At 42.9% G+C, this 24513-nt stretch overlaps 2 protein-coding genes across 9 annotated transcripts in view; one reads left to right on the forward strand and one right to left on the reverse strand.

Moving 5' to 3' along the window:
• Nucleotides 1–20626, forward strand: part of RARB (retinoic acid receptor beta) — a 331576-nt gene extending 310950 nt beyond the window's left edge. For all 8 annotated transcript variants that reach the window (XM_080579143.1, XM_080579145.1, XM_080579144.1 and 5 more), the window contains 5 exons: nt 170–330; nt 7705–7881; nt 15391–15595; nt 16918–17076; nt 19199–20626. In XM_080579143.1, the coding sequence (XP_080435269.1) occupies nt 170–330; nt 7705–7881; nt 15391–15595; nt 16918–17076; nt 19199–19395 (899 nt within the window). In that variant the 3' untranslated portion in view covers nt 19396–20626. The remainder of the gene's footprint in view (nt 1–169; nt 331–7704; nt 7882–15390; nt 15596–16917; nt 17077–19198) is intronic.
• A 66-nt stretch (nt 20627–20692) lies between these two features.
• Nucleotides 20693–24513, reverse strand: part of TOP2B (DNA topoisomerase II beta) — a 64558-nt gene continuing 60737 nt past the window's right edge. The window contains exons 34-36 of the mRNA XM_080579121.1: nt 22390–22506; nt 21404–21501; nt 20693–21179 (exon numbers count right to left, since the gene is read on the reverse strand). Coding sequence (XP_080435247.1) covers nt 21018–21179; nt 21404–21501; nt 22390–22506 — 377 coding nt within the window. The 3' untranslated portion in view covers nt 20693–21017. The remainder of the gene's footprint in view (nt 21180–21403; nt 21502–22389; nt 22507–24513) is intronic.

Genomic DNA, 24513 nt, shown 5'->3' on the forward strand with positions numbered 1-24513 from the left:
AGATAAGTAATTAAGCTTGTGTAAGTATTCTCTGTGCCTAGAACATTTTTATCTCCACTTGTATAATTCATGTTAAAAAAAAGTTGCAGTGTTTTGAAGTAGATCAACAAGCATAACATGGGGTGATGTGAGTAACCACATGTGATCTGTGCTTGTTCTTCTTCTACAGCTGTCAGAAATGATAGGAACAAAAAGAAGAAGGAACCTTCAAAGCAGGAGTCCACAGAAAACTATGAAATGACAGCAGAGTTGGATGATCTCACTGAGAAGATCCGAAAAGCTCACCAGGAAACCTTCCCCTCGCTCTGCCAGCTGGGAAAATACACTACAGTAAGTATGGTTTGTAGATAATATAGTCTGGATTCAGGTGGGTGATATGAGTTTTGGATTGGAGACTTCTGATGTTTGAAATGGATGCAGATGTACATGCAATCCTTGAATCTCCTTAGCCATGCAAAAAATGTGTATCTGAATGGAAATACATGAACTTAACTGTAAGCATTAGTTAGCAGTATTATAAGAAAGACCACGGAGGGAAAGACTAATCCTGAAAGGAGACAAGCTTGGAGTCCATGAGTGAATTACTTACCAGCATTGATCAGAAATTTGTTGGCTTCCAAAACCATGTTCTGTGCTTACACATCAGCAGATTGCTACTTTGCTGGTGTAGAGAGTTCGTAAATGCTACAGGTGACAGCCCCAAAGCTGGGGCTGGTCAAGAAAATTGGGAAATGTCTAAATAAACCGGTTTCCAAAATGTTTATTTGTGCTGTATTCCTCTTCTAGTCTACCAAAATACCCCAAAGCAGCCAACACTTTTGCTGCTTTTTAGAAATGAAAAATCAGCTCCAGGTCAAGAAGTTGAGTACAGTAGGAATTTCTCCAGAGGATGACTCAGGAAAATACACTTTTTTATACAAATACAAGAGAAAATACAATGTCAAGTTTGCCAATGCAGTAAGGAAAGAGATGCTAAAAATTAATAGAGTCCTATCAGTAGATGAGTGACTTTGTTGGTCAGGACTTGCTGTCAGTTGTAGCAGTACTGCCTTGTTTCAGAGGGATGTGCCGAATGTCCTGCTCTCAGTTGTCATGCTGGGAGATGAGGAGTGGCACGGCTGGGCCAAGCAGCCATCTGCCTGCACAGTCCTGGTCCTCTGCCCCTGATGGACACCGGGAACCCAGACTTAGAGTCCGGGTGAAAGCTCTGTCACTGAATTCCTCTGCATTTTTCAGTAAATACTCCGCTACTGAAACAAACTAAATTTCTCAAAGAGTACTTTAGGCAAGATGCGTGGCATGAATATTCAGTAAGCAGGGTGCTGTTGTTAGATGGCATTCTTGTCTATTTAATAAGGTCAGTTCAAAAATCTCAGATCTAGGTGTAAGATTTTGAATTTAAGTGCAAGAAAAGCATATATACGTGTTGTGACATTAGAGAAGAGCATATTTTTCACATCACCGAAAGTGATGTGTTTATTTTCACAACATTTTTCACGTTTAATTTTGAGACCCGCATAAAATGGTTGGCACTGGGGAAGGCTTCTGTCCTCTGCGTGCTTCTCTGGTGCTTTCTCTGCTCATGTTAGATGTAGTCAAAACAATCAATGTAGGCGTGCTGGTAAATACTACCGTAGTAGGCAAGCACAGTCAGACCCCCGGGGACTAGTGCAGCATGCGAGGCTGGAAGCTTGAAAACAGCCAGCTGGTGACATAACCAAAGGCAAGTCTGGGGGCTGGGGGATTCATAGCGTGTCTTTTCAAGGAAATTCCTGACTTAATGCCTTCCACCCCTCCCCACAGTACGTGTGGTTGTGTCTTCATCCTGAAGGGAATAAAATCTTCCAAGCAGGCTCTCACACTTCTGCTAATGCAAGAGTGCTTCTGAGCAAGTGTGAAAAATCTTCCCAGTTCAAAGACAGTGAGTTTATGCCTCGCAGAAGAGGTGATCGGGTGTCCGCAGCTGGGACACGTAGCCAGACTGGTATGCATGCCAGAGTTTATTGCTCACAGGCTGCCTTGCAAATGACCTGGCTATCCCAGAATAACGTATCGTGTACCTCCAAATGGGAATGTGTTGTTACGTACTCGTGTGTTACCCCTGAGCTGGAAGAGCGCTACGGTGGGCGTGTTGATACTTAGTACTGGTGATTGTCCAAGCTCTGGATGGTTGAAAGATAAACCTGGGCACCTATATGCTTGCATTATGTATTGGATGCTTAAGGTCCATTAATATTTTAGCTCTTGAAATGATACACGTGGAAACCGGAGAGGGCCTTGTCATGAATGAAGGCATATCATACTGCTGATGCCTTCATTCTTGAGTTCCTGTTGACCCTCCCGGTGAGTTGATGTCCCTGAAGAAATTTCAGAGCCTGTACTGAGAGCACCTGGATTTCAATAACGTATGAATCTGAACTGTCAAGGAGTCCCAGGTAACCCTGATCTGTCTCTGAGGCTGAATATTGCTCGTTAATAACCCGCTCATTAATAACCCGCTCATTAATAACCCGCAGTGTCTCTGAGGCTGAATATTGCTTATTTCTGTCTCAGGTCAGATCGAACAGCTTGGAGAAAGAGACTTCTTGTTTTTATTGCTGGTCTTTTGGAAGTCCATAGCGGTTAGCTGCACATGGTTAAAGTCCCTGCCACTTGGTCATGTTTTGGTACTGTACAAGTTGCAATAACAAAATTATACTGAAAGAGTTATTTTTGGCTTACCTTGAGAGCTATACAGCTTCCTTCAACAGCTGCATCAAAACTAGTAGTGGCGGTGCTAAATATTAACTGTCCTCTCGCTTCGTTCCCATAATCTCTGTGTGAAATGCGGGGTATTTAAATCTCTCTTCTAGCTAAGGTCTGGCAACCACTCCAGCATTTTAGATGGGAATTCAGTGTAACAGCTCATTTTCGTGAGTGTTATCTTTGCCTGGCTTTGAAAGGGATAGAGTGCAGCACTCCCACAGTTGCTTGCACCCAATAAAGAACCTCGGGGATTAAAATATTCCTGAATACCCCTGTGGCTGGAGTAAGGGGACTTCAGCTGTTTGTCAAGCGAGGGGAGAAACCTTCCTGCATGCACAGAGGATCCATGACTTGCAGGATGCAGAAGGTGTTTGTGCTGATGGAGAGGGACACAGCTTCAGTACTCAGACACAACAACATGAGCTGTTGATCAGATGGCAGGATTCAGGTGATAGTCTTTCCTTCTGAGACACTTGAAATAGAGATCAGAAGTCAAAAATAGCACACGACACTTTTTCTAAATGTTGAGCCCAAGGGGAGCTAGAAGCATGCGATGCTTTACTCTTCTTGATAGTAACAAGCTAGTACAGGTAGAAAATAGCCAGTCGTGCTTTTCTGTCTGGTCCTGCAGGCTAACATGCACTCAACGTGGTGCTCTCGTGCTGCGAAGCATATGGATTGCTCCTGTAACCTTACAGGGTGGGCTTTTTGTTTTTAAGTGAGAGGCAGGAAAGGAGCACATTTTATCAATGTGGATTCACCTGAATTTCATGAGCTTTGCACTTGTGTAGTGATAGGAACCATGGACAGAAGAATCTGCTCCATACGTGCGATTCCTGTACGTCTTTGGTTATGAGATCTTTTGGACTGATGTAAAACATGGTTTTGTTTGTTGCTGAAAAGAGCAAAGACTGTAAGTATAAGAGAGTGGAATAAAAAAGAGCTTGCAGAGATACAGCCATAAAAAAAAATCTGTTCAGACATTTAGCTTGCATATCCAACCCCTCTTCTTGACCACCACAACCTGCATTTCCTGCAGGAAAGGTTATGTGGTTATTTTTTTCCCCCTTGCGTATTTTTACCTGCTCAGAAAAAGGTTTTAGAAAAGCATTTTCAATTACCTTTTTTGTATCCATCTGCTCTTTAAAAAGAAAAAGTGTCCCTATCTGTAATAATTACTGTGCTTTGCATAGTTAATAAAAGTCTACTTAAAATAATGGAGGAATAGCACTTGTATTAAATTCCCTGGGTCATTTGACTTAACAGTTGCATTTGGTAGGCAGGGGCAAGTATAGTTCTGTCGATGATGAGAATCAGCAAGCTGTTTAAACGTAATGGATTTCAAAAGTCCATCATAAATAGATCTGTTTTATTACTGTCATCCAGGTAAGAGAAAGTGCCCTAGTAATTTCTCTAGAGATGTCATACTTTATAGTATAATTGAGTGTAACTATACTGCTTGTCCCTTGAGACTGGCATTATTTGTAAGTCTACAGCTGTGTTACATCCAGCCTCATGTTAAAGGGAGGATAAAACAGAAAATAATTTTTACTCTGTGGACCTTGCTTCAGGTTCTCCCAGGTTGCTCTTTGCTGGCTGGAAGCGGAGACGTCTCCTCCCTCAGTGGCATTTTACTCTTTGTAAGTCCTTGGCGTAGAAGTTACACGCCTCTTGTTCTGTGCCATTGGAGAGGAAATAGATATCCCGACGCTGGAATTGAGCAAAGTGTGCTGTGGTCCTTGGTGAAGCTGCAGTGCATCACTGCTTTTACTAAAGAGGCATAGCAAGTGTTCCTGATTAGGGGATAGTGCCCCTGTGAGCCTTGTTTCATTTGTAAAGTGGATTTTAAAGACAGTAGGGATTCTGCTACTGTGTATGTTTCTGGGAGTACCTCGTCCTGTATTGTTAATGTGGAGACAGAGGGTCCTGCAATGGAAAACAAAAATGATGGAAAAAATGGGATCAATTTATGTGGCAAAAATGGCTGTTTAATTGGATTTCATAGCAAGGTTGGGCTTTACCACTGATAAAGATGTCACTAGGGTGTATTACAGTATTGTTCAGCCATATGTGCACTGGTGCAAAGGCCTGAAAAACATGCAAGACTGCTCCTGGAAAAGACACCCAAAAAACTGCTTCGGTAAAATATTCAGGAAAAGTCATAGCGTCTGCATGTTTTTCACAGCATGGTTAGAGGAGATCCCCAGGCAAATTTAATGAAAGTTTCTATTTCTAACATGCATTTTATTAACCCCGTGTTCTATTGTTCAACCTATACATTGATATTGAGTCAATTTTGGTTTTACATATTCAGAAATGCTGCTAAAAATCTAGCGATCCTCCATGATGCTTGCAACTACATCCACTACCAAATGAAATGTTAAAAGTCGTCCCATTTGTAGAATCTCAAAGATAATGTGTAAACCACATTAGACCCGATGCCAAGGATCTGGCAACCAGCATAATAAAACACCAGGTTATTTTGTATTTTATTAACTGGCCCTTCTTTTCAGTTTGCATAATGGTGAGTTAGATTTACATTTGTTAAGACGGCTGTGCATTACTCTTAATAGAAGACATGTCAAACTTCCCGTTGCCAGTAGTGTAGCATGATAAAGTAACCTCATATGATACTGATGAAGATTTCGTTCACACTTGCTGGTTTCATGCAACGTCTTTTTTTCCAGATGGATACCCTATTGTAAAATGATTTCCTGCTTTAGGCTCTGCTTTGTGTAGCTCTACGCTATGCCATCTTTCTATGAACTGGATAAACTGCCTATTAAATTTAATTACAGCCTGAATGACTGCACATCTTGATCTTATTTTTCCTCCAATGTACTGTATTTCACCAAGGTCCTTGAGGATGAAATAAAATAAATCTGAAGGATGCATACTCCAGTAGCCGAAAGAAATGTTTCAAAGGGCATTACAATGACTGTTAACCCATTAGTTTAGGACCGTTTTGAAGGCAATTCTTTAGGTTTAGCATTATAAAGACATTTTCTCCTATCTTTTTGACTGTCATTTAAAAAAAAAATAGAAATTTTTCCCAGAATAAAAATTCAAATAGAAGTGGTGAAGTTAATTTCTTATCCCTTAAGAAGGAGGGGAGCAGGGCAGAGCACGTATGCACCTTTAAACTCTTCATCATGATTAGCATTTATTTTTTGTGATAATGGCCTAGTATAAATATTACTGGCTGGAATCTCTACTCTGTTGCAAGTGAAGGTGAATGCCAGGCTGGTGGCTCCCCAGGACCCATCGTGACTTTCCCGTGTGTGACTGCGGTGGTGGTGGTGGAGGCAAGGCAGCAGGGGACAGGGTGAGGCAGCGGGAATGGGGGCCTGGTGACAGCATCTACAGCCAATGGCCTCCCTTCCACTTCTTCAGTCTGTCCTTCCTGTGAAAGAACCGAAGAAAGGCGATAGCGTCCAAGGTGACAAACCATTTGGGTGCAGTTTTGGCTGGTTGGAGAATTCCTTCCACGTAAGCGATTTTCCTTTGGCTGAATTAGGGCCCCTTTACACCGCTCACTCAATATGAGGTGTCCTTGGTGCCAAACCCAACCCTGAATCTCAGAGGGGCCCAGATGGCTAAAGAGAGTGGCAGTGGGATGCCACCCAGCCGTTTCGCCTCCGCTTAAGCAGCATTAGTCACAGCTGAGAAGAGGAGTATGTGTGTGCAAGAGAGAGGGAGACAAAATGCAGCCACCACTGATGACTCCTTTGAAGGTCTCCAGCTGTTTCCAAGGGGGTAGATGTCCTCACCATCTGCAGTGTCGGTGGTAAGGTCACTGGAGATGTTTCCTCTGAGGAAGTGCAGTCTGTGTAAACTGAAAGCTTTTTGATGTATTTTTACCTGCCATGTCAGTTAGTGTCAAGTTGAGACTCCTCTCATGTAATTTTAAAGTTAAGAGGTACGATCACAAGCAACACTGGATCCAAATGCTGGCAAAACGGGGAAGTGTTGCACGCTAGGAACAGCGGAGAGGAGCATCAGGTATTTCAGAGCTCCATCTTCATCTGTTTTTTGAATCACAGATGGGTTGGAGATGACTCCTGAGGTCTTTTTTTGAGTCAAGGTCAACTCTTGAGTTGATTCCAAATTTTGTTGGACTAATCTCAAATAAATGACAGAAGCTTTTGAGTCAGTTCTCGTCTAACGTGCTCTTCGTGCTTAATCTATTTAAGGGTTAAGTGCTTTGTCTGAATGTGCAAAAATGAATTTAATTGCAAAATTAACACAGATATTGCTGTGTATTCTAGGAAATTACGGACTTTTGCATTAAGATACATCGATCTAAGGTCACTGAAAGATGCAGCAGGAACGTCTTTGTAACACTTCAAACAGGAGGATGCATATTGGATGCCCCATCAAATGAGCATATAGCATTCATCATCACACATAGTGCTTCTTGTAACGTTGTGTAAAGAAATGCTGTTTAGTTCATGGGAGACTGTAGCTTGAGAAAGCTGTAAAACCCTTGCAGAGCCACAGAGCAGATAAATTAAGTAGAACTAATTTGCTGAGATCTTAAGTATGTGAAACTATGTTCCAAATGTTGTGCTGCTTTTTCCAGATGAGGACCCAATATTCTTGTTCCACTGTTCATTTTATTTTCTGGGGTACAACTGTAAATTGTCTCTCTCAATGCACTTATTATATAATGGCAAGGAAGAATAATGATAGTGGCATTTGGAAATGTTTAAGTTCATTTGTATTCCTTGTACAGATGGCCTCTGCAATCATAAGTAACAGAGAAATATCCAAGGAATTTTCAGGCGATTAATCCAAGTTTAAAAACAGCATCATCCCAACAGCAAACTGCAGAAATTGCCTGGAATGTTAATAGAGAGCACTTCTAGAAGGAATACTCGGTTGTTGTTTCTTTCCCTTGAAAACCACTTACTGAAAAGGATGTTTTTGATTTATGGTGCCTTCTGGCTTTCTTTCCAGAACTCTAGCGCAGACCATCGGGTTCGACTGGACCTTGGGCTCTGGGACAAATTCAGTGAACTTGCGACAAAGTGCATTATTAAAATAGTGGAATTTGCAAAACGATTGCCAGGCTTTACAAGTTTGACCATTGCAGACCAGATAACTCTACTTAAAGCAGCCTGCCTGGACATACTGGTACGTACCTTTAATATTGTTACTATACTACTGATTTATTTTCTAGTACACTCTATTGCTGTAATTGACAGAAGGTTAAATACTGCCCCAGCTTTACAGTTGCATAGTTAAACTTACCGGTACAGTCGTGAGTGCACCCTAACATGTCTACTGATATTGGTTATATGGATGACTCTACTTCTCAAGATACGTAGTAAGTCCTTACAGTTTGTGGATTTCAACATAGCTGAACGAAGGGCACGTTTTGGTATTGCAGCAATAACTGAAATACGTACAACTTTGGAAAAATGTCCCCATTGTTAACACTGTGACTGTTTCCTTCCTTCTCCTCCTCCTCCCTCCAAAACATCATGCAGCCAGGACTGTGTATAAAGAATATGTAGGAGGAAGTCCTCTTTATGAAGTTTCAGGAAAGTGCTGTATCTCTGGTCATGAGGTGACTTGAGGAACCAGATACAAATATTTAGAGTGATTTCTTTGCAGGTTGTGATGTTGGAACCTGAAGTTCCTAGAACCTGGCAGGCACAAAGCCTTTGGTACACAGAATTGCTTGCTTTCGGGAGTGCTACCTATGGAAGTGGACTCTAGTGGACTTTGTACAAATTTGAGCAAAATGTTATTTAATATTAAATAGGCAGGCATACAGTCTGCAGAAGGAAACTATGCAGATAGGCTTGAAGTTTTCCTCCAGAGCTTGCCACTAGGTCAAGGCAAGCTATCTTCCCTCTTTGTCTGCAGTTGTTTCTGTCACACTGACCTTCAGAGAAGCCCTCTGGGATCTCATCATTTCTTTATAAAGACCTTAGAGGTCTTCAGGCTTTTAATGGCAAATATGCTCTTTATTGTTGACCGTAGCAATAGCTTTAAGTAAAGCAGTTAATGCTTTAAATGTGTTTTAAAGATATCAAATGTATTTTATACATCTTTTAAATGTTTTCTTCTGAGAATAAACCGTCTGGTCCTTATTGAACTAGGTGACTTTTCAGTATGGCCAGGAAGCCCTTTGTAGGATGGCTACTGTAGCTATATTTTTTGGCATAACACGGGAGTTTAACCTGGAGAATTTGAAGTAATTAATCTTGGAATTTCTAAAAGTGCATTGCTTCAAGCAGGATCATATTGAGGAAGACATTAACTGCTGTGACCTTTTCCTCTTGTGCTGTCAAAAGCTGTTTTGAAGAATCGCATCTAGAGGACATTGATGTAGGAGGAAAAGTGGGTGGGAGAGGGGCAGGGATATTATTCTTTGGCCTATAAAAAAAGGGAAAGCTGAGGTTGCCCTGCAGTGTTCAAGGTTCACCTCTCATTGTCCGCCTCGTCCGGGCACTCATTCAGACCAGACTGTCTCTTCGTTATTGTATGTGGTCCCTCCACAAGACAGAGCCATTTATTACCAATCTCATGCCTGTAGTCATTAGCTCTGGTATGATAAGGTGCAGTTATGTTCCTCTTACACCAAAAGGCATACAATCATTTATAAAGTTTGGCATTTCCTCAAATGTATTCTGCCAGAGGTAGAGGAGGAGAATTGCTTTGTATTTGCAAACTACAGAAAATAGCCAAAAGCGGTGGTGCAGAGAAGGGGTCAACATAAAACAAAAATCTGTGATTCCAAACTTTTTAACCCTAAAACTTCAGGCCTTAAGCAGCTTCCCCCTACTTGCAGCTGCCATTTACTGTGTCTGTAGCTACTGGAAAAAAATTCGTACTCTAGTTTTGTAATTGTGAAGGATCCTGTGAGCTCCTGAAGCTCTTTTTTGGGAGCAGTTAACAGAGCTTACCCCATCGAGCATGCCTGGTCCCCTACGTGGTGTGAGGTCTCCTGGTAGCTCTGCTTATTGCTTACCTCATACAAACTGGATGGACGTTACCAAGTATTTAGGGGTGGTTTTTCTGCTGGCATTTTTGTCAGAAGAGTCTCATAGAAGCATAGGATATTTAGAGTCGGAAGGAGCCCACAAGGATTGTCAAGTCCAGCCCATGGCTCAACACGGGCCGGATAAAGTTCTAGACAAAGGCACAGGTCCAGATAAAAGCATTTCACAGACCTTGATCAAGGAGGTTAAATAAAAGCTTATTAAATAATATTAATAATGAAGCAGGTAGTAAATGATGAGTATATTTCAACTAATTCACGGATAGAAAGGGTTGATTCTTTTTTGTTAGTATGATTCACTGCTTCTGTTCTGGGGGAATGTGTCAGCATTCAAGCTGTACTTACGAATTTTACTGAGGTCTGCAATTCCTGATCACCCGTCTTTATTTTTGACAAAACTGGGGAAAGTGGCACACCTGAGCAAACAGACGTAGCCAGTGCCGTAGCTACCCGTAGCAGGGAAGAGCTGAGGCTTTTGCAGAAGCAGGAGCAGATAAGGTGTGCATGCTGTGAAGGGTCCTAACTTTCCCGTGCGACATTTATACAAGCTTTATGTGAGTATTTTATGTGCTGCTTAAAAAGAAAAAGGGATAATTACCGCAACCACTACCACAGTAATGTGCCGTGCGCGCACGGTCTGTGAAATGCCCATATCCATTAAACCCACATCACCTGCACATAATCTGAATTGCAATGCAGCTCTGTATCTTTATTTAAGCTAAATTTCAGTACTTTCAGCACTGTTTTCAATGGAGCCTATTTCCCCCCAGCGAGCTGGTTCTCCTAATCACGAGGAACATTCGGAGTGTTTTATTTTGCCGTACACCCGCAGCGTGAGCACCGGTTTCCCCTCCTGCTGCGTGAGCACGGGCATTTGGTGCCTGCCAGCAGCCCCCCATGCGTGCTTCAGGTGCCTTTCAGGTGCCTTTCTTCTTTTCGTCCTGCACCCGTGTTTAGGATCAGGGTCTCGTTGCCCCAGCCCTCCTGCACCAGGGCGAATCGTAAGCATTTATAAGCCTCGTCAAGGGCTCGGTTGGATCTTGCAGCCTTCGATGCCGAAAACTCCTGACACCCCGACAGGGGAGCTGCTGCCAGGAAGTTAATAAGCTCTATTGGATTTGGGTCAAGGAATCGTTTTATACACAAACAAACAAAAATTCTGGAAGGGAAATAGCATCAGGCCTCACCAGATAGTTGAAGGCGCCAATTGAGAATGGTGGAATTTATATTTGCTCTGGAGCCAAAGGTTTCAGGGATAAATATTACTAAAATTCAGTCAGTAACCCTCGTAAAAGTGACTGCTTCTGTCTGCTCGTCCGCTGGCCCTGCAGCAGGAGCATCAGCAGCCTCGTTTTGTTCTGGCAGAGCGAATGTGGAAGGAGTCCAGAGTTCAGTCTCTCTTAAATCTGATGGATAAAACCCTAAGTCCTTGAATGCTCATCCCTAGTAATGTCATTTTTAAACTTCTGTAGTAAAATCCTGCACGTAAACACAAGGCGGGCATTTGCAACGCGGAGTAACCTGTACTGATGGGCACGGAGCGCCGGGGAGGTTTGTTCACCTGCTGCTGCCCCGCCACAGGTCACCTGCTTGGGCTTCTCTTCTTGGGAATCTGTCCCATCTGGCCGTGGCAGCTAACGTGGAGAAACAGGATTTCTTAAAGAAAGCCCGACTTAACCTTAACAAATCTCTTTAAAGCAGGTAACAATTTTATGGCAGCACGATTTTGTAAATGCAGCTTTCTGGATATTCTTGGTTTTGTGTGACCCATAGGGTTGTGTGTCTGTTTTTTTTTTCTCTTTCTTTTTTTTTCCTGTTTGTTACTGACTCATAGACACTTCAAGATACGTTCTTTAAAACAAAAGGGTCCTTTAATCATGGGCAAGAACCTTATTTATGGCTGCAAGTGGCATTTAAGAGCAGAGTGACAACTCAAATACTTGGCTTAGTTACAAAATCTGAACAACGCTGAGGACATTAGGAGGATGTCTTCTAGACAGTTTAAAATGGAGAAAGATACAGTGATTTCTTATTTTGAAGTGCTGACATTTCCCATATGTTCTTCAGTGAATATGAGCTTGAAATCAACTTCACTTTGACACTGGAAGTTTGCCCAAGAAAGGTTTAAGAGCAACTCAGCAATATCCGTAGCGTTTCACAGATCTTGATGAAGGGCATAAATTAGAAAAAAAAAAAAAAAAAAGAAGAAAACATTTTAAATGATCTGTCTCAGAGTTTAATAACAGTGTGTTGTGGGATAATGTAGAAGGAATGTAGGAGAAACCTGAGACCTGATTGCTCCAGTCAAGTTAAGTGCACTGCAGAAAACACATACTTGAGCTTCAGCTGTGCCAGTGCCCCGTCTGAGCCACTGCAGGCTCATCCAATTAAAGGCTCAAGCAGCATTTAGGTACAAAAGCCTGAAGTCTGCCTTTTGTGAGGAGCCTTCCCAGTCGCTGCCTGCGCCTGGAAGTAACTAAATTCCACAGGCCTCGTAGGTTTTAATGATACATTCTGCAAGGCCCCTGGAAGCCTGTTCCTGTGCATGCTCGTGGGGCTCTGGGCCACGTCACCTAACCCCCAGTTTGTTCCTGGTGTGGATGCAGCCTGGGAGTGTTCCTCAGCTGCAGCCCTGAGGAGCAGTGACCGGTCAGGTCTTCGCGTCAGAGCCACGGCGCGGGGCTGACGGCAGGCGGGGACCACGAGGGAGTCGGTAGCCTGTCGTACACCAGGAGGCACGTGCTCGGCCTCCAGTTGTCTGGGCTGACAAACGTTTCCAACGCGTGGCGTCTCCTTTCTCCACGGTCTGTTCTTCCAGGTGGGCTCTGAAGAGATGTTTGTTGTTCTGGCGGGTCCCTCCCGTCTCTCCTTAGCATGCCTTTTGAAGATATCAAAGTACAAGCACGGGTGAACTTTAGGGGAGAGAGCTGCCGGTGGTTACTGGCAGCGTGGACCATGGTAAACATGCTTTCTTTTATTGAGGGGGTGCCATGCTTGGTAACATTAATTCCTGCTAATAATCCTCAAATACACGTCGGTAATTACTCAGAACCTTTGGAGTTACCATAAGCCTTTTCAGATCACTTATATTAGAGGGAATTTGTGGTTAGTGAAGAACATGAGTGTGTGCCTCTCTTGGTCATTGATTCGAATGAGTTCAAGAGTTTATTCCAATTCAGGGGCAGGGGAACGATGTAAAACACATCTGGCCAACCACAGAGAGTCTCGGTACTTCGGCGTGTACCCACAATGTGAGATAAGGTTATTACTCAGATGGAAAACAGCTCAAGAGCCTTCTGCAGAAATACACCCCATTAAGTCTCTTACCAAGGAATTTTAAAAGAGAAATAAGAGCTTCCTGGTAGGTCTCTCACATGCCATATCCTCCTCGTTCTCCTCCCTGCTTATTTGGGGCAGTGTTGCCAGGCAAAGATGAAAGTGGGAGAGCCAGCCCCAGCCTGGTCAGCCGCCAAGTGGTGGGGGCCTCTGACTCAGAGCCCGGGTAGTCACAGAAGTAATTAAAATTCTCCCTGTGCTCAGTTACATTTGTGTAAATCTGTGCAGTCGAATCTTTAAAACAAAGTAAGATGACTGTATGGGAAATAAATGCAGTCGGGCCCTGGAAAAATAGGGCCGCAGCCTTAGCTAATCAGCTGGACTCCCGCAAGATTTTGGTTTGGATTAGCTTAGTTTGGCTGAATTTAGTGATAAGCCTTCTCCCACCTCTGGTTTTCGAAACATTAAGCACTGAGATATGTTACACAAGCGTGCCGCGGGACGGACATCCTGCACTGCATCCTTACACCAGCGCTCGTGGGGAGCAGCCGTGCACACGGGGCAGTGCCGCACACGACAGCTCCGCTCCTGACGCAGATGTTACCCCAGGGGCATTTTGTAACGTGGTGCAGAGCATCCTCGGTGTTTTATTCCTGTGCTCTGCATTCCTCCGCGTCCAGTTTAAAGGTGTCAATCCGCACCTTCCCCTGGAGTGCTCTTTCGTCTGGGGTCAGTGCGGGGTGGTGTCATCACACACGCAAACACCAGGACCAAACCCCTCGCCTGCAGCAGGACACCACGGCACCGCGCAGGCGGCTCTGCGCCCTCACGAGCACCGCTGGGGCTTCCCAGGCGTCTGGCTGCTGGAAGGTTCGGCGTCGCAGCCCGTGCACTAACAGTGGGAGGGGGAAGTCGGGCAGGCCCCTCAGGCTGCTGGCCACGTGCTGCCATGTGAAGGTCCAAAGTTTGCGAATCCGCTCGGCAGCAAGCTCCCGGCTGGCGAGACAAGCAGCGCCTTGTGGGGGCTGTCCCTGCAGCGGCTCTGGGGAGGGCGCTGCCAGCGGGACGGGGCCGTGGCTTCTCCTCCAGCCCCGGCCGTGGCGAGAAGGTGCTCGGGGGAAGGAAGTGGCAGAAGAGCAGCAGGGACTTCTGACTCAAAAGTCACCTTGTCCTGCCGCCCGGGAAGGATAAGATGAGTAGTGGCCTCGCAGCTGCAGTGAGCAGCGAGGATCTCGCCATCCCGAGGTGGCACCTGGGGCACGCCCGATGCGATCCCTGAGCAGCGGAGCATTCCTGAGCTGTGGAGAGGGAAACGGGCAAAGCACAAATGTGTGCGGAGATCTTAACCAGCATATAGCTACTGTGTCAGCATCTGGCTTCTGACAAGAACTAACCGTACAGTGGCCTGAAGCCGGGCTCCTCTAGTTGAAAAAGCCAGGGGTGAAGTAGGCTGGTTTTTCTGAGCAAGCAGTAGTGCTGCGCTCTAGCAGAAGTCCTGCCTCTGTGTGCATTGGCACTTCCCGGCTCCTGCGCCGGTCTGTGGGAGAGCACGGCAGCCTGCTGGCACAGGGGAGGCACCAGGGGACAGGGGAGCATTGCAGCATGCAGGGATGGTGTTTTATTCGAGTTCGTGATGGCCAGGAATTACCTTCTGTGCCTCTGCTTGTTTGGCTGCTTTTCCATTTTGTCCTTGCTCCAACGGAGTATCTGTTCACTTGCTGCACATCTGGCTGTGCTAGTACAGCAGTATTTTCTGTGGTTTGCTATCACGGCTGAAATGAAGGAACCCCAAAGCACAAGGTACGCTCTGCCTCCTTCACCAACTCGAAGCTATCTGTACTCACACGAGACAGAGGGGAGTTTGTCCTTACCAAAGACACAACCCAGAGAAGCACTGTCATGCAGAACTGATCCCCCAAATCAATGAAATAACGTGTGTGTTTGAAAAGGTGAGACATTTTTATGGTCTTGCGGGGATCAGAGCGGCATTGCAATAACGTCCTATAGGTAGGCGTGTATAGCATACTAATTAAAGAGCACTTTCCGTGATTGTTACGGTAATGTTGATGAGTTAGTCATGGGAACTGCATGTAAGTTTTGATTATTTCATAACCAGAGGGTAAATTTGGAAGTGACCAATTTCTGTCATAGAAGACTAATCATAGTCTATTAAGTATTTATTTCTGTTGTACTAGAGAAATTTTGTGCTACTGGAACTGAACGTACTGGAGTTTGATTTCAGATCGCTTTGACATGAACGTGTGCTTCAGTTCCTTGGGTAATTTGCCGCACTGGGAGAATGCAGCAAACCTCTCGAGGACTGAATTCTTCAGATTTCATTTTTTATCCCTCCACAGATCCTTAGAATTTGCACAAGATACACGCCAGAACAAGACACCATGACCTTTTCAGATGGCCTTACCCTAAACCGAACTCAGATGCACAATGCTGGATTTGGCCCGCTGACTGATCTCGTGTTCACGTTTGCCAACCAGCTCCTGCCTTTGGAAATGGATGATACAGAAACCGGTCTCCTTAGTGCCATCTGCCTAATCTGTGGAGGTACCGTACTGCGCGAATTCAGATGCGTTTGAAAAGGACAGACACGATAAGTTCTTCATTTATGTTTTACTTGTTTGGCTTTCCTGCACTAAAACATGTATATATATATATATAAAGATACGTACGTAGTATTATTATATATTACACAGAAGTTATCTACAGCCACCTACACAAAAGATTTGTTTTCCACTGGTGATGGTTATTATTTTTATTAGGGTTTTGAATGAATAGGATCAGACTGTCAGGCAGCTGATCATACTGCCTGCCTCATAAAGGACCACAGGTTATATACACCCTCTTGCATTTTTCCTAAGCAGTATGTGGGCACCTGTGTGAATGAATGACCTGTGCTAGAGCAAGACGCCCTTTATGCAACTTCTGCTCGTAAATAAAATTGCATGCACATAGTTACACTCGTACAGACATCATTGGTGATAACCTTCTTTAGAAAAAGCAGGCTGTGATTCTGGGGGGGTCTGATTACAACTGAAAAGGACAGTGCCAGGTAAAATCAGGTAAAATTGTAGATTTAAAAGACAAAAAAGTCTCAGATAATTTCCAAAATTCTCTGTAAGTTTCTGATAATTTTAATCACCTACTTTCTCTCCTACTGTGCAAATTTTGAACAAGTGTTAGAATCAGACTGTGTTTAGCTGCGCCATTTTACTGAAATGCGATCTTGATACTCCTTTTTGCATAATTACACTTTACAGTACTTTAACCGCTATTAAAGACCAACTGTTCTAACAACAGAAGTCAGTCTTTGTTGACAGTGGACCTTCAGTACAAAATCATTCTGGTTTTGTGTCTCTAACCATATCCCATCAAAAGCAGTGATGGATTCTGACACGTCATGAATGTATTACTGGTGTATCCTGCTTTACGGTGACGTTTGCTGTCACTCAAGCTAGCACTGCCATCTGCTGATATATGATGGTAACTCACTTTGGGTTGGTATCGATGCAAAAAATAAACCATCTGTAATCTCTTTGTATACCTAGCTATCTTACAAATTATTCGTACAAAATTAATTCTAGGTATTGTTTGCAGCAAGGTATTTTCCCCGTGGAGAGGGAGGTACTGGTAATTCACTCAAATTACAAACCTCCCCAGTAACCAAGGGAAAATGAGTCCAAGTTTTGGGAAGCTGGGATTTGTCATCTTCCTATGGAATACAAGCTGCACAGCGTATTTCTCCACATAAGTGGAGGAAATGATGAAATTCAGGGAGAATTAAGAACACGGAAGATTTTCACTTCTGTGATTTTTTTTCTGTGATGAAAAAAATGTATTTAAAATCAGTGATCTGATACTTTCTGCAGATCGCCAGGACCTCGAAGAACCGATGAAAGTGGATAAGCTTCAGGAACCATTGCTTGAGGCACTGAAAATTTATATCCGAAAGAGACGACCCAACAAGCCTCATATGTTTCCAAAGATCTTAATGAAAATCACAGATCTTCGTAGCATCAGTGCAAAAGGTACCGCATCTCACAGTAATTCAGTGCTACTTCCAGAGGAAACAGGCCTAACGACCTGGGCGGTTGTTTGTTTGTTTGTTTTTAACATAACTGGGAGGTCCTCTTGACCTTTCTTTTCCTTCTTGTTCATGTAACTGCCATGTTGAAATTGGTTCTGCTTTACGTACACAGTGCTACATTCTTCATGCAGTTCTGTGTGAAGTTATCAGTGGTTTTGCAGTTGTGGTGCTTGCTCCTTTGTTCCTGACAGTTAAGCTAGTTAGTTAGGGGACTGCTTCATCAGTATTTGTGTGGGAAGTTGGTCATTGCCCTTGTAGATGATTTTTGAAGCTCCTCAGGAGCTCAGCTCCTGAGCTCCTGAGCTCCAAGCTCTCCCCTCCAGCCTGGGGTTATTGCTGTGAGGGAGTGTGCTCCCTCCAGCGTGTACATTGTAGCAATGTGGATGAGCAAAATATATCCACAGGCTCCCTCTGGAATGTTTCTGCAATAGTCAGGATATTTTCTTTTAAATTTTGTTGGCTCTTTTTCCCTTTTTTTTCATTTTAAAAAAGCACAGATTCATATTCCATTTGACTCATTTTAAGCTGATAGTCAGGAATCTTATGAGATGTATTATACCAGATATTTGAACTCTGAGGTTGATGCTATAAATTGTCTGAAGCTGTCCTGATGGATAGATGAAATCCTTTTCCCACCAGCAACAAACTGTGTAAAGCACATTCGTGCCTCGGTGTGGAACAGAATCTTTACTGTATACACTCACTGCTAGACATTTAATTCAAAAATACTGAATTAAGTCTCTTTATGGTCCTCACCACTTAGTAGCTGAATGTTGAGTATCTTACTTTCAGTCCTTCAGATACACTACCTGTTTGCAGCAGGATGTAGCACCTAGGTTGCATGGGTGTTACTGGTGCCTGAAAATAGTCCAGGGCTTTCTGACCGTTGCTTGCTTATCCCTGGAAGCAGCAGCAGGTAGCAGTGTTCAGCGGGACGGCTTTACGCTGCTTTACAGATCCAGCTTTCCCTAGCCTACCTTTCTTTTCTCCAAGGAGTTCTGTCCATCCAGGACGTGAGGTCTCTGTGTGTCAGTAATTTACGAGTCCCTGCGCGGGTCCCCCAGAGGTAACTGCCGGTGCCTGGCAGGGTGCTGCCTGTACGGGGCAGATGTAGTGGTGTGAGGGAACTGGGCAGGGTGTGCGTTGGTCTTTCCAGCATGTGAGACGTGTTCAAGAAGCCTCAATGCATCTTAGGAGCACCGTGCTTTATTGCGTTGGTTTTTTCCCCCTGTACTAGTGTTATTGTCTCACAGTCTGAGTAGTCAGGATTAATATAGTAATTGTGTTTAATCCTACACACAATAGCCTGCAAAGCTGTCTCTATATAAAAATACCCATTGTTGTTACTGGAGGATAAGTAGTGAACGGGTGGTTAGCTTCAGTTAAATCAGATGTAAACAGTGTTTCTGTGTACTTTTGTGGTTAATTAGCACGAGACAAAACACCTGCGGGCTACAGAAGGCAGCTTCACAAAAGTATCCATTTGCCTGAGTTTGGTCTTTTATAGCGCAAGGGGTTGTTAAATTCTGATTCTGACTTCACAGTTTGCTATGTGGAAAAGAAATATTTACTTCTGACATATTACTGCGCCTATTTAACGTGCCTACTCTGTTAAATAGATGAGGACCTATTTAACATGAATCAGGCAACATTTTTGTCCTGCTGTACTCCTTGCAGATCCAGTCCGGATTAAAGGCTGTGAAGTATATTCCAATTTATAAAGACATCTAAGTGATCACAGTTGAATTTAATTTGTCAGTATCATTTAATACCACTTTGGTTCCGTCTCTGAAAAGAAGCGGTTCATCCAATTTACCTGTGCTGTAATATCAATTGCTACGATCACAATTTAAAACTAATTTGCTAAGGAGTGCTCATCTAACTCCATTTTCCTGCAATGAATGAAGCAGTTCACTTACGTAATTTTGTATGCAGAACTACAGAGGGAGACACCGAATCCATTAAAATAATGTACCCTGAAATTACCACTGATGGTGCTAAGGAAAAAGAAATTGTACAAATCGTCCTAATGGGAAGAACTTCTTTTTGTTTTCTTTTTAAAGGTGCAGAACGTGTCATTACATTGAAAATGGAAATTCCTGGATCCATGCCGCCTCTCATTCAGGAAATGTTGGAGAACTCTGAAGGACACGAACCACTGACACCGACCTCAAATGGAAACACTGCAGAACACAGTCCCAGTATCTCACCTAGTTCAGTGGATAACAGCAGTGTCAGTCAATCCCCCATGGTGCAATAAGACATTTTCCAGCTACTTCAGACATTCCTAATACCTTATGTACAGGGATGAAAAGCAAGAGAAACATTTTTACTGCTGCTTAGTTTCTGGACTTAATATATATCTATATATGTATATATATATAGATAAAAACTCAACAAGGACCAAGAAATTTTCATATGTATCGATATATACTCCTTGCTGTTTAAACTCTTAAAAATAGAAAAATGCAAACTTTTGAAACTCTAAATCAGCCATTTCATGCAAAAAAAAAAATAGTTAAGCTTCTGTTTTCTCCTCTGAACATTCAAGACTGCATGGTGACAAGACAGATCTCAGACTTTAAATTCTGGTTGCATTCTGATGACTTTGTACATACAACTGTATGGCTGTACTTTCTATACTGGATGTTTGGTGCTTTCCTTTTGTCTCTCATACCTAAAGCGATCAAGACACCAACCAGACGAAATGGACTACTGTACACATCCAGGAAAGGAAGTCGAAAGGACCGTCTGATTTAGTTAAATGAAAACTTCTCTTTGATGCCCTCAGTTTGCATCTCCTTCCTTGTAAAAAAGTATACAAAAATTCACTGCACTAGCAGAAAAGACATCAGTATCAGCAGTAACTGCCAGACCAGTTATTCAGATGTCATTTGTTCCACTGTTAACGTCACTTTAAAAGGAAAAAAGTGGTTTCTTACCTGGCTGGTGACCTAGCTCCACAAGTAACTACAACATTTCTACAGTAACGATAGCCTCCAAGGCAGAAACACTTCTCAGTGTTACCATGTTTTTGTTTACTTGTTCACAAGCCATTAGGGAAGCTTCATGGGATGGTAACCAGCAGACTCATTTACAGCTTTTGACTTGGTGAGTCTAGGGTATTTCCTTAAGAATCAACTGCCGGGAACTAGCTGGGTTATCCAGCCTTCCGGGTGCTAGGGAAGTACAGCTAGGACTTCCAGAAATACAAGGAGAGGATCTGCCTTCTTGGCCTTGTTAAATCACCATGAAGCAGAGTGAAAACTGTGGTAGAATGGTTAACAGATTTAAAGTGTCAGTTTCTTAGGTTTCATTTAAAGCACTAGTGGATTTTTTTTTTTTTATATATTCTAGCAAGTCTGTGATGTACTTTCACTGGCTCTGTTTGTACATTGAGATTGTTTAACAATGCTTTCTATGTTCATATACTGTTTACCTTTTTCCATGGAGTCTCCTGGCAAAGAATAAAATATATTTATTTTAAAAAACCTGTGTAGAAATAGTCCCTCTAGTCCAAATTTTACACATGCACACACACACACACACACACAAGATAGTTTTCCATTTTTTTAATGTTTAAACTTCATTTCAAAAAGCAGGTTTGCTGTTTGCAACCATGACAATTAAAATGTGCTTTAGCACAGCTGTCTAGAACATCTCTACAAGCCAGTCAGACAAATACATGACATTTCAATGAGTAAAAAAGAGCATAAAACTGTAGGTGTAAGAACAAAATGTTAAAATGCCTACACACAATAATAAAAACCATCAATTACATTATCACATAAAATAAGTCAAATGTACAAAAGTTTGCGACAGAAGGGACAAAAGGACAACACAAGATAGTTGTTGGAAAACATTTGTGTGCTCTTTGGGCACTTAATTAAACATATCAAAATCATCATCTTCATCAGACTCTGCAAAATATTTAACTTCTTTTCTAGCCCGGCCTGTCCGGGGCTTCGGGGCAGTTTCAGAGGCAAAGCCCGACTGAAAGATCTCCACATCCGAATCCTGGTCGAAAGCGGCCTTCTTAGATTTCTTTGGAAAAGAAAAGACGAATCAGTTGTGAAGCTCTGCGCATGCTGCATTCGAACATTCACAACTGAAGCAAACCTTCTCTAACACCTACACCCCTGTTGCTGTATTGGCAAACTACATACAGTAAGAACACGTACCTTTCAGTTAAAGTAATCCATTAGGGTATTGTTGTTATTAGTGCTGTTGTTATTTTACAAGAAGGATGGACCATAGCAGAAACTGACCTTGCTTGGTGTAGATTTAGGTGTCTTCTTCCCAGGGTTGTATTCACCTTCGTTTTCTGAACTGGATGCTTTCCTTTTCTTTGCCCCTCTACCTTTTCCTAGGTGAGAGAATATATAAATTTAGTTTCGATTTTTTTTTTAATAAAGAAAATAAATAAACAACATTCAGCAAACTGAAAAAAAAATGTGAAAGTACTACATTTTAGTAACGTCTATGTGTTAAAGGTGAAATTTAGTTTACAGCTTAACAATCTTCACAACAGCAGTAACATACAATGTATTTGATATTCACAGTTTTAAATCGCTTTTATATTTCTGAAGTTACCATTCACCCTATCAATTCATGCTGCTGGTTCAAGACAGGGCCAAACTTGATTAGCTAAACTTCTAGACTCCTGACGCACTGCAAAGCCTCAGTAGCCTTCTGTACTAATTACGCAGCATTTACTTCACCTTCACAGCTTGGTAAATGTACTGCTAACGGCAGCCACCAGCAGTGGCACATCCTTTCCCTTTACGGACTGTTCTGATTAAATCGCTGCGTATGCTGATACGCTGCTGTCATTCTCTTCTGAGGACTCTGGCATCTGAGACCGGGCTGCCAACAAGAGCCAGAAAACCTCATTTATTAGTTACCAACTACCAGAATTTTACTGACTCGTATGAAGTTGAGATCAAAGAATGAAACTAAGCAGCACCCAATAGAAGAGCTGAGCAATTAACAGGGGGTTGGCGTTGTTAAATGCATTCCCAACAGTTAAGGTCAGATAAAAAGTTCACATTATTGATTGTCAAAAGTCAGTAAACTACTCTTGTCACACAAAGGGCTCATGGCTGAGTAATCTGCTAGTGATTCATTTACTAATAAACCAACGAGTTCTACGCTTAGAGACTACTTCTACTTCCTTTTGAAAATCATCTTGACCCTGTGTTACAGAGCGCACAGACTTGCATGCTGCTGATCAGTGTTACACCAAAATGCTTACCTTTGGGTGCTGCGGTCTTCTTTGGAATGCCAAATTCTGAATCCGAGTCAGAGTTCATAGTTTCCACCTTCTTGGCCTTGGGAGCCCTTTTGGGTTTAGGTGGCGCATCTACTTTTGCTGTTGGAAGTTAGCGATACTAAATACATTAAATTCACATACTGGTTAGAAGTATTCAATTTTATTAGATTATAGCATAAATGGCAGATATTAAAATGAGATGAGCAGTTTCTGCACGTGGCAAAAACAAATTTCAACTTGCATGCTAGAATGGTGAGAAATACAGGTTTCCTTTGTCACACTTTAATTAAGGGGTATCAGTGCCTTCAGTACATTCCAGTGCTTTGAATTAAACACTCTTTCATCTTTTAGTAGGCAAATTTCTTATTAACAGCACAAGGCATTGTGCAAGGCACAATTACCTGGCCAAAACCTATACCGTGCTGTAGGAGGATGGCTAAACCTCAGCCCCTGATGTTGGTTTATTTTTACTTTGGTGATGTTGAAGCAAAATATGCTCCGTTGCCAAGCACTACCCCACAGATGTGCCATGAGACGTAGCTGTGTTCAGTTGATCCCGAGTCCATCCTCAGATTCTGTTAACTGATGTTAGAAAAGGCGTGGGCTTCTCGCTGACAAACCAGGAATTAGGGAGAAGGAAATAACTGGGGAATGAAAGAGCGGTACAATACGCTGTCACAAACACTACTTGTTCGCCCCCCGAAACTGAGCCTGTCGTCTCTGGTCATCTCCTGGGAAGTCTCTTGTAGAACAGCAAGTCCAAAGATGACAGACCTCTTAAACGGCACCTGGTAGCTAAAGTGATAGTGTCCACGGCTTCCAGAACACTCATCTCCCTCTGTACTAACCCCAGTGGGCTTCTGAGCCACTGTCTTAGTGGTTCCTGCACCATACACCTGTACAACTGGGAAGGATCGTGGACAGCAACTAGGCCTGATCAGGAGAGCCAAGCTCTCTGCTTGGTATCCTGACATAAAATGGAAGTTTGCAGTGACGTCAAGGTACGCACGCTCTCAAGAAGCCCACGTTTTCGGCAGAAGGCTCAGGAATGGAATCAGTCCCACAGCTGATGCACAGGGGACTTCTCACTGCTGGAATCTGCCAGCTGGGCTATTCAAGGCGAGCAGCTGCTTACAGTCAGAGTAAGACTGGTTTTCAGATTTCTCTTAGGCTTACTATAAAGCACTAGAACCACAGACCTCTCAAAGAGTGCATGGAAAGCAAGCTCAGCAGCCTCTTGATCCTCTGTAGTGCGCACCAGAGATCAGGAGATTTCATCTCAAATTGATTGAAGTCTGAAAAGAAACTGAACTCCTACCTAATCCCTTATTTTCCCTTCTATTCTTTTATGTTCCCTTATCTGAGAAGGGAACGTGACTGTACAGGCGGCAAGGCAGAACAAGTAGTTCTTTAGTGTCAGCTTCCTGTCCTCACAAATCCAAGCTCTGAAGTCACAGAAAATCAAACAGCTGTCTGGAATAATTATTTCAGCTACACAATGGGCATTCCCCAGCATGCGGGTGAGTGAATGGAATATTGCAATACCAGAAGATGGGTTTTGAATGGGCTGCTGACACAGGGCATGAGGATGGACACAGAATTGAGGAGATGACTAGGAGACTAGCTGACCAAGAACTAAGCACGTTAGGTTATCACTGCACTGTCCAACAACCTGTGGTCATCAAACTGTGATCCTGAATAATTTGGGCAAAGGAGAGGAGACAAAAACTGTACTCGTGTACAGCTAAAGAAACAAATCCAAATAATGAACATGCTCTTCTTGGAATTGTCCTTAATTCCACAGTTTAAGAATGTGCAAGTTGCCAGTTCTAAAATCCTAACTAATAAATGAAGAAACTTTCACCTGTGAAGTTTAAGGATAGCCTTTCATTCTCTGTATCAAAAAAAAACAACCAACCAACCAAATACAACTGTGCCAAGCAGAACTTAATGTGACAGTCCACTTAGGACTTAAATATTTCTTGGGGATTCTTCCTTTGCAGTTACTCTCCCTCAAGTAAGTTGGATGCATTATAGAAGACTATTTACAACCCCAAAGACACCATGTTTCATTTATTCCCTGAGGGTAAAAGCCTTCCATTAGTT

The sequence above is a fragment of the Anser brachyrhynchus genome (assembly GCF_964034855.1).
Source record: "Anser brachyrhynchus genome assembly, chromosome: 2".
NCBI lineage: Eukaryota > Metazoa > Chordata > Aves > Anseriformes > Anatidae > Anser > Anser brachyrhynchus.